This window comes from Leptodactylus fuscus, chromosome 10, assembly GCF_031893055.1.
Source record: "Leptodactylus fuscus isolate aLepFus1 chromosome 10, aLepFus1.hap2, whole genome shotgun sequence".
NCBI lineage: Eukaryota > Metazoa > Chordata > Amphibia > Anura > Leptodactylidae > Leptodactylus > Leptodactylus fuscus.
Window position 1 is genome coordinate 9,102,465 of NC_134274.1, and position 15,281 is coordinate 9,117,745.

The following is a 15,281-nucleotide window of genomic DNA, read 5'->3' on the forward strand; positions in this document are numbered from 1 at the left end:
GGAGCCCATACCCCTGTGGTGCTGTCATAGAGGGTTAGGCTGAGAAATAAGACTCTTACACTTGGTTCAAACTGGAGTTTTCCCTCCACCGATTTTCAATAGATACTGTGACAGAATCTCCAATGGACACAGATATATTCCATTGAAACAGTTTCCTTCTGATTTTTGGAGAGAATTTTAACCCCAAATTCTTTTCCAAATTCCACTACTCTTAAATGTGGGACTGAGACATAATTTACAATAAGCCAAGACTAAACTCCAGCACGTTCCTTTCCCTTTGCAGCGTCAGTGGCATAGACTGTAGCCGCCATTTTTGCTATGAGCAGCACCATAGCCGTCTGTATAATTCTCCCCATTGTAAAATGTGACATTAATTGAATATACTTTTTCAATAACATTAATAATCTGCTTTACTACAAACCTTCTCGTCCCTGGAACGGCACATAATAACATATTAGTCATATTACAACCAATCAAGATAAAGTGCTTCTTCAGCCGCCTTTCTTAGGTTCCTAAATCAGCGACTATTTTTTGCCGACTTCTTAATTACGTTTCCTCTGCATGAAGTTCTAATTAACATGAAAGGCAAAGCTGCCGAATCTCATCAATTTTCAGCCCACAGAAAGCCAGTCACATTAAAATTCACATTTTCCAGAGCAGCCATCCCAAACATCATTGCATTAAAGTCCCTCTCCTGAGGAAATGGGTTTATGCCGTCACCGTAAGAGCCGCGGCCACTGATAGGAGATATTTATTTTCCCAGTGTAAAACACTCAGCATTTAATAGAAGGGCATAATGCAATTCTTAAATGGAAATCGCATTAAAATCTGCAATACATAAGTGAGGGTCCGCGGAGCAAGAGCAACTTGAGCTCATGTATTCCAGTGAACCGCAATCTGTGGGTAATTTAATTCGGTACGGCGGCCCCTTCTAGATTCAACTTACAGGGAATTAAGTGAGCGGAGGCCGTGGAACGCATCGGGGGCAATCTCGGAGATCTGGTTGTTACTGAGGTCTCTGGAAAAAGAAACAAAAAAGCAGATTAATTATAGGTTGGAAGTAAACATTGTAATGTAAGCCCAGGATTGTGACCAATGTACGTCTACCAGAAGCTTTGTATTGCTTGTGCGGGCTGTTCCTTCTGGCCATATCCTGCTAATATAACCTGATATAAACAATGCATTTTATACCACTATATAAGTTTCTGGTCACATCTGGTTTTTCTACCCTTTCTACCCAACAGTAGCAGGAAAGTAGTATATAGTATTCCAATTGTCCCTTTATGCTTTATCACAAACATCTAAAATACTGTTTGACAGGGTTTGGTCTCCACGGGTTCATAGGTCCAATGTCGCCGGTTTATCACATTGCCTCCAGCTTTAATTTATTGATATGGTTGAGTGTTGCGTTCGTTCCACCCTGGCAGGGACCACCTCCCTTCGACCCACCCACTATAGCACTGCCTATAGCGACCCCCATGGATCATCTTTTACCTTCTATTCCCTTCCTTCTGTATATTCTTGGTTACTTACCTTTTCATCCCTATTATCCTGTAGGATGTCTCAGTTTGGACTAGCCATTATATATTTGTATTATGTTATGTCCTTTCCTCTTGGGAATGTTTCCCATACTGTTATTGTACCTTATGTTGTTATAATTCAGTAAGCACCTATCATACAGATATCACAGTATGGCTTCTCAAGCCTGGATTGGCCCTTGGTTATTATCATATAAGCTTTATTATTATTTATTTATTTCAGATTTTTCAGTGATTTTTTTAGGCAAAGTTAAAGGGGTTGTCCAGGAATTATACAAATCCCAGAGGAGGCTAGGGAAGTTGAATAATAAAAAAAAAAAAATATTGTTCGTTGCCACAGCCTTGTCTGGTGTGTCCCGTGAAGCGCTCGTGACCACTGAGGCCAATCGGCGGCCACAATTAAGGAACCAGTTACATGTGAGTGAGTTGCAGTGGACACTGAAGTTCTGAGGACGGGTGAGTATGTTTATTTTTTATGTTTTACCTTCTCCAGCTTCTTCCTGGATTTATGAAATTTCTGGACAACACCTTTAAGAATGGCTTGAAAAGGAACAGGAGATATAAAGGAAGTTCTTATATTTCTCACTTCTCCTAAATTTACTCCTGGCTTTGGCTCAAAAACCAACTACAACATCTGCATAAAAAACGCAGCTTTTGTGAAATGGGTGGCCTCAGGCGAAAATGGTTTCTTCTGTCTTTAAAATACACCTTTAAAGGCTGTGACATTTTGAGCCACGGTCAGGAGTGGATTTAGCAGAAGGTAAGTAAAAGTATAAGAGCTTCCTTTACATTTCCTATTGCTCTTCAAGAACAACTTTGGTTCTGTAAACTGAAATAATATCTGCAACAAAAAGCAGCTTTTCGCATTGTGGGGCCTTAGCCTAAGACCTAAGACTATTGAAATGACAGTATTACCATGACTACAATGTTTCCCTATGCTGAAAAACATTGCAATCACTTCTGAATAATCTGACCTGAGACTTTTCAAGCCATAAGAAAACATAATAGTCACGTATTGAGTTGTATAAGGAACTGCTCAAGTATGACAGGTTCAATGAAATGCACTTACATCCGGCGCAGCTTCTTATACGGTGAGAAGGCTCCGGGCGGCACCGACTTGATTCCATTCAGCTCCAAACGTCTACAAAATACAGAAACAAAGAGCTCAGGTCACAACTGGGCAAGTATATGTAGCAGATGTTGTGATATATACAGTGCTAATGCAAGTAGCCAAACATAAAAAAGATATACCGTATTTTTCGGACTATAAGACGCACTTTTTTTCCTCCCAATATGGGAGGAAAATGTTTGTGCGTCTTATAGTCCGAATGCAGCGTGTGCAGCGTCTGTGTCCCGTCTGTGAGAATCAAAAGGAGAGCAGCACGGTGCCTGCCTGCTCTGCCCCTCCTTCCCTGTCTGTGTCGCATGTTTGCAGGAGCGAGATATGAGAGGCAGGGAAGTAAGGGCGGGCCAGACAGGTGAAGGAAGCGTGGTTTCAAGCTTGCCAAGAAAACCACGCCTCCTTCTCCCGTCTGGCCCGCCCCTCCTTCACTGCCTCTCAGATCTGGCTCCTGCAATGATGCCACACAGGCAGTGAAGGAGGGGCGGGCCAGACGGGAGGAGGAGGCGTGGTTTTCTCGGCAAGCTTGAAACCACGCCTCCTTCACCCGTCTGGCCCGCCCCTACTTCCCTGCCTGTGTGGTATCATTGCAGGAGCCAGATCTGAGAGGCAGTGAAGGAGGGACGAGCCAGACGGGTGAAAGAGGCGTGTTTTCAAGTTTGCTTAGAAAACCACACCTCCTTCACCCGTCTGGCCCGCCCCTTTTTCTCTTCTTGCATAGCTTCACTGCAGGGTGTCTCTTTCCATCCATGGATGAGATTAGATAGATAGATAGACAGACAGACAGATAGACAGAAAGATAGATTAGATAGATAATGTTCAAATCACCCCCATATCCCTAGAATACATATAAAACAAAAACATTACTGTGAAACACATACACATTTGGTATCCCTGTGTCCGAAAGCCCCCGGTTCTATTTAAATTGGTGAAATATTATATTATTAGGTTATTAAATATTTCACCAATTTTTTTTCCTTAAATTTTTTTTTTCCCTATTTTCCTCCTCTAAAACCTTGCGTCTTATGGTCTGGTGCGTCTTATAGTCCGAAAAATACGGTAACTGGTGGGAAAAAAATCCATGTTGGACTTAATTCTATAATACTGAAAGGGTTAAAACAGCCAAATTTGACGAATGATTTTCCTGTTGTGAATGCTGTGAATCTGAAAATTTGTACTGTTATTTGCATGATTTGTACTGTTATTTGCTTTGGAATCCACTCTGCAAACCTGCAGCATGTGAACGCAGCCTGAGGGGGGATTCACACATGGCAGATTTGTTGCATATATATGTACGCCTGTTCCATTCATGGGAATAGGGATTGCATTAGTGTTCCAACAAACACCCCTATTAAGATGAAAGGAGCTGAGTTAGTGATAGAAACTTCTGTAACTGCAATGTGTCAATTTACCCCCAAGACATTTGTATATTCAGTCACATAATAAGAAAAATAAATCCATCAACAGCAGTGTGTTGTTACTTTCCAGGTACAAAGAGGAAGATACAGGGCAAAGGTGATGAATTTTACACCCTCTTGGTCTAATGGCCATTGGACCGGTATACTAGGGGAGAATATCTGTATAATATGGCACAAATAGCCGACTGAATCTGTGGGAGAAAACGCACATTTACTAACAGACAGGCCACAAATGTGCCAGATAGATCACAATGGATGCTGGATGATGAATTTGATGCATCTTCAGACTGTCTAGTCTACATTTGTTAGCTTTGATGCAAAATATTCTGCCAAAATTGGGCGCAGTTGGGACAAACACATTATCCTCTCAAGCCATACCACATGCACTAGTATTAAAAAAAATGGTCTAAATGTAGATGCGCCTAATACGTTCCTATTTCAGGCTAAAATATAGGGACACCCGCTATATACCATATAATATGTTCTTTCATTACCTCATGCTCTACGTTTGAAAGAAAAATTCTCTGATTCTTTTTAAATAAAAAAAAAACCTAAATAAAAAATTTAGGATTTCTGCAACCAGAATATGCACAGGCGATGTAATAGCATGATATTATAACTAGGTGTTAGTCAGCAATGCCTAATTTTTGCTCCCCTGCTTGATTTCCCTTGTCTCCTCCATTGCCATTATGTATATTGTCCGGTAGCGCCTGAAAGTGACCTTCTGAGAGCTGAAATAAGACCCCCGGGATCTCCTAATTAATATTTCTTGCTAAGTGTCCCTGGATTGAGAGGTAGGAAGAAGTGACCTGTCAGCTGTGCATGTGAAGCAGAATGACCTGAGTTAACACTCCATCAATTACATTTAGTGGATGCCAGCAGGAGCCTGTGTAATGACTTGGTGTTATAACAAAGCGTGTGTAATGTTTTCAGCTCCGCTGAATCTTCCGGCTTTTGGACAGCAGCTGCGTATTTACTGAAGTCACTTTTTTCTGCCCCCAAGAGGAGCGGACATTGGAGGAGATGAGCTGTAACACAGAGCCAGGCAGTGAGTGCAGGAAGGACGGTGCCTGACACTGGGTAGCACATGGTGAGCAGCATGGACGCCCAATTCACAAGGGTCTATCGCTCAGGCTCAAGTGCAGCTGCGGCACAAACACTTGCTAGGGAGAGAGTCTACGCTTGGAGGGGCTATAACACCATGATGAGGTCTTCACCAGCAACGCAAACGACAACGCTGTGTAAAAGTTTTAGGCAGGCGTAGGAAAAAATGCTGTGAAGTAAGAATACTTTCAGAAAAAGAAGAGTTAATAGCTGCTTTTTTAAATTGTTAATAAGTAGAATGAGATGAAGAAGAGAAATGTAAATCCTATCAGTATTTGGTGTGACCTTTTCCCTTTTATCAATTGTTCTCAGCACTCACAGACAGTTTTTGGCAGAACTCTGCAGGGAGGTTGTTTCCGCTGCCATGTTGGAAAACTAAACCCAGATCTTCTGTGAATGTTGCTTGTTCCAATCCGTCTGTCCCTTTATATCATCCCATACAGACTGGATGATGCTGAGATCAGGGCTATGTCTGTGTGGACCATATCATCACTTCCAAGACTCCTCCTCCAAAGGGTAAAGGTCACACTAAATATTGATGGGATTTACATCTCTTTATTCAGTTCATTTTGTTAAGGCTATGTGTGCCTCACATCTGTGCCCGAGTATCCTTGTCTGAAAAGTGGTTGTTTCCAATTCCATTTTAAAGAGATGGACACTCAATAGACCCCATTATAGTCAATGGCGTCCATTGGATTGTGTGTAACTGCTTTTTTTCGTGGTTCACTTACCCTTTTAGTTACATAACAATCTCTTTAATATAAACTTCTAAGGAAGGGCCTATATGTGTTAATGCTAAATCTTGGGACTACGTCACCTCCGTCATGTTAAGTTTTCTACATGTTTTACAAAGCAGTTATCATGTTATCAGCACAGATTGTCGGGGATGAAGCGGCCTTACATTTCCGTCATAGTCTCTGGTAGATTTGCTGGGATTGCAGTTAAACCTTTGCCCCGACAATCCACGATGCCGTTGCTACACGTACACATTGCTGGGCAGGAGCCGATAGAGAGGCTGCAGATCTGAGTGCTGGATGGATCGGTCTGACCTGTAAGACAAGGGCAAAAAAATATTTAGAAATGGTGGGCTACAGGAATATGTGTATCCCAACTAACAACTTGAAATGCGTTTACTGGTGATAGGGAGGACATTTATTACCTCCTCACTACTGTAGTAGCGGGACTAGGGGTTATACGCCATGTGATCACAATATGGACAGCCAAACCTCACAGGTATACGAGCTTGACAAACATGCGTTCCAAAACTATCATCAAGTTGGAGCTGGCCCACTACCAAAATAAACCTGCATATACATATATGTACAGATGTGTAACAAAATACTTTTCTGTTCTACTCTCTGGGGATTCCCTCCTTGTGGCCCTCTAGGACATGGAGCCTGTGGGTAACCTCTAACCCCGGCCATATCTATAACTACACCCCTGGTGGTCCCTTTTCCAACCACAGTAGTATACCTTTATAGCAGGGAGGTAAAAGAATCCATCTTTATTATACATCTATCGGCCTGTTCCTTTAAATCTCGATGTGCGAGTATCTGGCACTTTGCATGTTGTGTAAGATTTAAAGATAAAGCCGGCTATAACCTCCAGCAATTTTCTTTTTCAAAGTGCACGCCGTAACGTGATAAAAACCATTTCCATAATTTATCCCAGAATGAAGACCCAGGTAATGACAGAACTCAATTTTCACATGTACTATAGATTTTTTTTTTTTTTAATGTAAAAGGGAAATAACCTCTGGAATGATTTTAAATTGCAAACATAAATGTTAGAAAAATACATTTTTTTTTACTCAGAATCCATTTAAGAAAGAAGAATGATAACGGGAGATGGGGCAGGAGAGTGGCGATGAGAATGGACGTAGTCAAGAAGTCTCTTAATTTACCTTTAGGTTATCAAACAGCAAGGAAATGAGCTATAGACATGCCAGCAACAAGCAAGGACCTGCGAGATGTCAGACGTGAATTCATTTATTTTTACTGAGCAGCAGATGTCATTACAAGGTGGAACTACAAATCCCAACATATCCAAAGAAGAACAGAGTCTTCCCAAGTGACAGACTGGCTTCCCCATTATCTACTAGCTAAGAAACACAAAGGACTAGATGCAAGGAAAGGTTCTCATATACATCAGATAATTCATCCATTAAGACCATCTCCGTCTTGTACCACCAGCTCTGGAGCTCAGCGTTTCTGATACACAACATAGATGTGAAGATAAATGTTTACATTTTATGTGACCACTAGAGGGAGCCAAGACGTGTACTGTTTATATACTGAACTCAATAATAATGTTGTATTTGCAAGATATTTGGAGCAAACAGATGACACTAAAATATTTGGACAAAACAGGTGCTCGAAAGTAAATGATACACCCTGGAAAGTCCATTCACTTTAAAAGGATGTGCCTGGATTTGCAGTGTTAGGATCGGTCACCAGTATGTGATCAGTGGGGTTCGATGTCTAGGAACCCACAGATCAGCAGTCAGGTAAGTGCTGCAGCTTCTTCACTGAATATGAAGCACCATACATGCCTGGCACCTCAACCCCAATTACTTGAATGGCTTTGCATTGCTGTTGTGCCATGTGACCAATGAAAGCGATGTCATCAGTACAGGAGGCTGTAGCTTCTCTAACATCTGATCGGCAGGGTTCCCAGCTGTCAGACCACCACCGATCACATGTTAGTGAATGATCCTACGGATAGGCCATTAGTAAGTAGGCCTCAAAAAAGTAACCCTTTAACTGAGAGATTTGTTAAACTGGCAAAATTCTGACTTAACTTGCAGCAAAAAAACAAACTGGTGCACTTGCCACACATCTTGTGTTTTACAACTTTTTTTGATACCTTAGGTTGAGGCCAAAACTCAATATTTTGTGTCAAATTTTGGCACAAAATATTGGTCTAAAGTAAGCCAACCATGAGGTGGGGGTAAGGGAGGAAAAAGTGTAACATGTCTATGAAGATGAACCAAATGTATCAATCCATGTGAGTCACTCTGATAAATTGGGCGCATCTTCCTCCTATCTGGCCTCCTTTCAAGATGTGTAAATTTAGGACGGTATATATAAATCTCCAGCAGTGTTCCCGCTATGCCTCCCACCCAGCACGCAGATGGCACAAGGCTTCAGTCTTTGTAGTTTGTCCACAGTGGGTCACCCTTGAACTTTTTGAGCCAAGATGCATTAGCCAAGAGTCTGCATCTGCAACCCTTGCGTCGGAGCCCTGATTTAACCCCTTGCGGTCTGTACTGAAGTCACATGATTTCTTTTGACGCCTCCTACTGCCTGATGGGGGATCTAAAAACAAGTCTATGCATCATGGAGAGGCAGCGTAATGTACAGGATCTAGAATAACAATATGGTGGTCCCAAAATCTTGCAGAATATGCTAAGGAATTGGAGAGAGGCAAAGAGAGAAGAAAACATATACTAAAAGACTGATGAGACTAATTATACTAAGGATGTTAGTAAGATAACAAACTCATCTGAAGGTTGAGGCCTCCGTCAATAACTTGTGCACATTAAGCGATCTCTAGTCTCGCCACGTACATCGCGCCTTTTCACCTCTCTCAGTTTACAGCTCAAACTGTTTGGGAAATGAAAACAAACAGCGTCTCCTCGCATACTGAACTGGCCACATAAAAGTGTAATGAGATGGCTCCAGATGCCCCTGTGATGGAGATGTCACAATGCCACATGCCAGCTCCGCAATTAGAAGACATTACTCTGTGTCGCTGGCACGATAAAGACACGCCGGAGCAAACTGTGAAATAAATAGACTATGCAACTGGGATCACACATCATAAAGATGTCTCAGGGATCTGAATCTTGCTCAAGACTTTGTAATTAAGATTTAGGAAGAGAAGTTTCTCCTGTAACAACTGCAGTGTATAGCAATGGCAGAGTATACAGCAGGCACATACTAAGGCTCCATGCACACAACCATATTTATTGCCCAAGCACTCGCTGTCCATTCATTTCAGTGGTCCCATGCTTGTATTTTTACAGATCCGTGTGAGGACCGTATCACAGAGCCACAAAATATGGAGCAGGTTCTATTCCTGTCTGTTTTATGGATCTGTCCTGTCTAGTCAAATGAAACTGGACTGAACACGGATGCCATCCATGTGCCTTCCATCTCGATTTCCAAGGACCAACAACATAACTACAGCTGCGTGCATGTATACATGGAGGGCAGATGTGGTACCTTGCTGACTCCTACCGTATCAGCGCTCACATAGATTACATATCCCCATCCAATTCTGAGTGCCTAGTTATAAAAGGCATGTGCACAGGAAGCCACCCAAACAATTTAGGCTCCTACTAAGGTGTACTTGTCTTAACTGTGACTGAACCCAGCTTGGTATTAGACTTTGTTCCTGACCTGTGTTCTTCTGGTTTCTTCGGCTACTTACCTGACCTACGAACCTGTGCTGCCTGTCCCAACCTATTGTTTGGATATCCAATTATGAACATAATCCACCAGCCCAAACCTTGGCCATACCCAAGACTACACTTCTTCCAGCTCCCTTGGTGCTTTGCACTGCTGCTCCTTAACCCATCTTGGTCAGCTGTCACCTACACTGAGACTACTCCTGGAGGTAGCAACTTGCCTATCCCCTGCAGTGAAAATAAGATCCCTGTATGCAATGCAGGGATCAATGCCCTTACGAGTATTCTGGATAAGGTTAAACAATGGGTCTATACCTGCTAGGCGTCACATAAACTAATGTTATGGAAGGCCTGGTGGTGCATGAAACAAGAGTGTAAAGAACAAAACCCATGTGCCATCCATTACCCGTTCAGGCTCTGCACCCAGTATAACTCAACTGTTCCCTGGATAATAAAAGAAAAAAAAAAACTATCCCCAAAACATCTAACTTCTGAATAGGTACATAGGGTACTTGATGTGGGATCCGTATTAAACAGATCCCAAAATACAATAACAATGATGAGTGTTTTGGTGGATGGAAGTAGTACTGTATAAATGACATGAAGGTCTGGAATCAGATTTAACAACCTGGCTCTGGATCTTACAACTATAACAATGGCTTGTTTTTCAGTAAATTCCCCAAAAATGATTCCTCTCATTAGGCTAACAAGACAGGCTGCTGCGGTACATGGAGGACTATTTGGCCTGTATGATTTATATAAAAGGTCCACAATACTGGTCGTGTCGCACAATACAAGGAGGCAGATTGTGGGGGGCGCACAGACTTTCTTTGCGCTATTCATTAGAGTGACCTAAAGTGCTGATATAAACAAACATCATTGATATGCTTGAATGAAAGTCTCCATGATTCCCATCTGCACAGCTTGCAGTAGAAGCAGACTTTTAATATTTCATCATATTGTGTCTCCGTTTCATTCAGCTTAATGGGAGGTCTCAGCTGCGGCCTTTTTTGCAGCAGCTGTTCCTCATTTACACACATACTAAACACCACATCCACCTCCCGTAACGGCAGAGATCCAGGCTGACCTCACACCAGCGAGACAACATACAGCTATTCTTATCACACAAGCTCAGATCACGTGTCATTTCTGAAGATGTGGAGACAAAACAATGGAAAAGTGAAAAACATACATACATTACATTACTTATCCTGTATTATACTCCAGAGCTGCGCTCACTATTCTACTGGTACAGTCACTGTGTACATACATTACATTACTTATCCTGTATTATACTCCAGAGCTGCGCTCACTATTCTGCTGGTACAGTCACTGTGTACATACATTACATTACTTATTCTGTATTATACTCCAGAGCTGCACTCACAATTCTGCTGGTGCAGTCACTGTGTACATACATTACATTACTTATCCTGTATTATACACCAGAGCTGTGCTCACTATTCTGCTGGTGCAGTCACTGTGTACATACATTACATTACTTATCCTGAACTGCTACTTAATACCTATACATTGATACAGACAGTGTTTTAAAGCTACACAGTAATCTAGGCAGACAGGAAGAGCTGCCATGGGGACACATAAGTAGAAGGCCTTAGACTGGTAACACAAACTACTCATTTGCGCAGTTTTTCTGGTACTTCTCCTTTAGGTGATATCAGTTACCTAAGAGATAGAAAGCTAATTTAACGTTCCAATTCTGTGGAGAAATAAGAAATAAATAAAAGTCTGACCTGAGCAGCTAAACTCGTGTTTCTGGACTTCGGCCACGTTAAGACCACGGAGCTGGGTTGGCCCTGTGCACTGTGTGAAGAGCCCAATGGTTGGTCGCTGGCGAAGCCACTGAGAGAGCCAGGCCAAGTGACAATCACAGAACAAGTTGTTGGAATGGAGACGGCTGCAAGAGAAACAATCAGCAAGTAGTCATAAGATCACATCAAGAAAGTTCTGATACCTAAAACTACAGCTTCACAGACATTGTCACATAAATAATCTCTATTAAACCACAGGATCCCACAAGTCAGCTGCGCTCGCAAACATTTCACTCTCTTTCCTCTGCAGGTCACATAATGTTCATTGGTCACATGGTACAGCAGCAGCTCAGTCCCATTCGACTGTCATTCTAGCTTATAGAGGGGGTCCAAAACCGGAAAGCCCTCTCAATGACATCCATATGCCCAAACAGGACATAAAACAAGGGATGTCATCATAAGACAACCCCTTAAACTGCATAAAGCTGAACTGCAATTGGACAAGAGTGGCACAAAACCCAATAAAAATGCATGCAGTCTCTCGATGTTACCCTTTGATGCTGACAGTTGCCACTTAGGTTTATTCTATGCTATAAAATGCTACAGGTTTTGTGTTCACCCTTGGCGTAAAACCTCTGCCAGAGGCTCATGTCTTATTAAAAGCAGAATAAACTGAATATTATCTAAAGCTTGAGAAATATTAAACGCTTTTAAGATGCAACCAAGAAAGCTCTGCATCCCGCTTATTTCATTTGAGTAATGTGCGTCTCTTAACTGGTCCTTTCCAGACTTATTACAATCCCTTTGCAGCCTATCCCACTAGATATGGTATTGTCATGTAAATATGGAATAGACTCATTTATTCCCCACGCTAATAATAATTCCATCTCAACACACAGAGTAATCGGCTGAAATAGGATTAGGATATATTACATATTGCATGAGTAACAGAGTTATTATTGGATAAAGCCTTTACTGCCTCTTGCTAGTCATGCGTGACATTCCATTTACCGCCAGCAAAATTATACACGACAGCAGCAAAATGTCCCTCTAAACACTGGCGAGCCTCCGCTCTGGTAACACAATGCCAGGCAATTCTTAATTAAAAGGAAATTAAGAATTAACACAGATCCTGGATGTATTCATTGTAGAGTGTCAAGATATATGGCATATTACTGAGGACAATACATAAAAACCCTCTCAGACTCAGAATATTAATGCTGGATATAGCTCAATGGTGTAAAAATGTCAATGCTGAGGAATACAGATCGAAAACAGACAATCCTATGTGACATCAGGTCCATGAATATCACTCTTGTCATGTGTAGAAGTCAACCCCAATTACAAAAAAATTGGGACAATGTGTATAATGTAAAACAAGAATGCAATGATTAGGAAATCTCATCTAACCATACTTGATTTACAATAGAACATTGAACAGATATCAGAAGGTGAAAGTTACAGAACAGAACTCCTCAGAAAGCGCAAGTTACAGAAGAGAACACAAAAGAAAGTGAAAGTTACAGAACAGAGCACAACAGAAAGCGAAAGTTACAGAACACATCAGAAAGTGCAAGTTACAAAAGAGAACACAAAAGAAAGTGAAAGTTACAGAACAGAGCACATCAGAAAGCGAAAGTTACAGAATACAACACAGATGGGAAGATAAGTTACAGAATAGAATATCAGAAGGTAAAATTTACAGAATAGAACACATATCAGAAAGTGAAAGTTACAGAATAGAACATATAACTCATTTGGAAATTGAAGGCAGTAACACGTCTCAAAAAAGTTTGGAAACAGCCTGGGAAGTGATTAGACATATTACTGGAGTTTTGGGAGAGGAATGTTCTTGTCTGACGTAATATTCTCGCTGCTCTACAGTCTTGGGTCTTCTTTGCCAGATTCTGGGTTTCATAATGTTTTCTATTGCTGAAAGGCCTAGACTGTAGAAGTGCAGTTCACACCTGGACTTCTTATCAAGGAAGTCATGCAGTTGTAATGGCTGCAGTAAGTGGATTAGCAAAGTCTTGCTGAAATATACATCTCTGAAAGAGATGCGGCCTGGATGGGAGGATAATGCTGTTCTAAGCTTCCCATGTCACTAATGCCACCCAATATCTGCAGAGACACAGGCACAGATAATATGATGATTCTTTGCTTAAGTTTGCAGGGCACGGCATCCTTGGTTTCCATACAGTTCACATTTTGATTCCTCTGACCATAGAACAGTTTTATATTTTGCCTCAGTCCATTTTAAATGAGCTTTGGCCCAGAGAAGACAGCAGTGTTTCTGGATTGTGTTGATATATCACTTCTTCTTTGCATAATACAGCTTTAGCTTGCATTTGTGGATTGCGTGATAAACCGTATTCACAGACAATGATTCCCGGAAGCATTCCTGAGCCCATGCATTAGCAATTCACGCCTTGTTTTAATGCAGCATTACGTGAGGGCCTGTAGATCATGAGTGTCCATTATTGCCCATCGCCCTTGTGTCTCTTGTGCACATTGATTTCTCCAGATTCTCTGAATCTTTTGATGATATGGTGTACAATTTTGTGATGGTGAACTTTTGACCATCTTTGCTTCTGACAGACTCTGCCTCTAAAGGGTCATTCATACGGGGCAAGTGAGGGCGAATTTTGAGGCAGATTCTGTTTTGAAAATGGAGGAATATCCAACTTTCATCCTTTTATGTATGTCTTCTATGAGCTATTATGTAACTTTCACCTTCTGATTTGTCTTCTATGTTCTACTGTGTACCTTTCACCTTTTCATTTGTGTTCTATCTACTATTGTGTAACTTTTACCGGAAAAAAAACATAGTTAGATGAGATGTTTAAATCACTGCATTCTTATTTTATTTACATTTTACATAGTGTACAAACTTTTACAGCATTGGGGTTGTATATGAGACTGATCTGCAATACCAGACACAGCTAACGAAAAGATTGGCAGTTTCTGGAAAAAAACAAACTGCTCTAATCTCTAATGACTGTCGCTTAATGTTGACATTTCTGTACGGTTAATGGAGAGAAAGTGCTATTATGGTTTGATCAACAATTAAAAAAAAAAATACATCCACATAGCGGAACATTATAATGATTTTTCTTTACATGTTCTCAGTAATAGCTGTTGCCTTCTTGGTTATTGTTTGTTTTCTCAGTTATTGCTTTAAATTGAAAACAGGTAAGCAGAGAAAAAACACAGAAAACAGGAAAAGTAAAAAATAATGTGTAATAAAAAAAGGAAGTATGAAATAATTTGGCCTCCAATTTAACAATTTTCTGTGTAATGTTCGTAGCAATTTTAATGCTAAACAATAACTACAAAATCTCCAGAGAACACAAATCACTTTATATTAACGGTTGGTTGGGGAAAGTATTACGGACAATTCTGAAAGACTGGTAAACATGAAGGGAGAATTAAAATAGTACAATAAAAAAAGTAGGTTTCATGCACAATGGGGAGGATTTATAAACACCAACGTTCACCAGGATGTGCACCTACACTGAAACCTACATCAGCTCATACCTGGTGTAGATTTCAGTCATTATTTATGTCAGTAAACTGGTGTAAATGATCATAAATCTGACAGGGGCAATGGCCCCACCATATTCCTCATTATGTCTTCTGTCAGGAAAGTGGTGAGTGAGGCAGAAAAATGCCACTTACAACTCTTTTACTTCACAAACGTGGCAAACAAAAATAAATGTGCCCCACTGTGTATGTTATCCATAAACATAATAATAATAATCTGTAAAACGATTTTATGTTTGTATTCTTAAACTAAACATCAAACTTAGATGGTCAACGTTAAAAGTCAAGAGCTACTATAATACTGCCTCCAGAACAATACAGCTAAGATAATACTGCTTCCAATGTACAAGAATATAACTACTATAATACTACCTC

General features: G+C 40.9%; 1 protein-coding gene across 2 annotated transcripts in view; it reads right to left on the reverse strand.

Moving 5' to 3' along the window:
* The window catches only part of SLIT1 (slit guidance ligand 1), a 203,343-nt gene that overhangs the window by 46,772 nt on the left and 141,290 nt on the right, over positions 1 to 15,281 (reverse strand). For both annotated transcript variants that reach the window (XM_075257859.1, XM_075257858.1), the window contains 4 exons: positions 11,346 to 11,509; positions 6,082 to 6,229; positions 2,608 to 2,679; positions 947 to 1,018 (listed from right to left, as the gene is read on the reverse strand). In XM_075257859.1, coding sequence (XP_075113960.1) covers positions 947 to 1,018; positions 2,608 to 2,679; positions 6,082 to 6,229; positions 11,346 to 11,509 — 456 coding nt within the window. The remainder of the gene's footprint in view (positions 1 to 946; positions 1,019 to 2,607; positions 2,680 to 6,081; positions 6,230 to 11,345; positions 11,510 to 15,281) is intronic.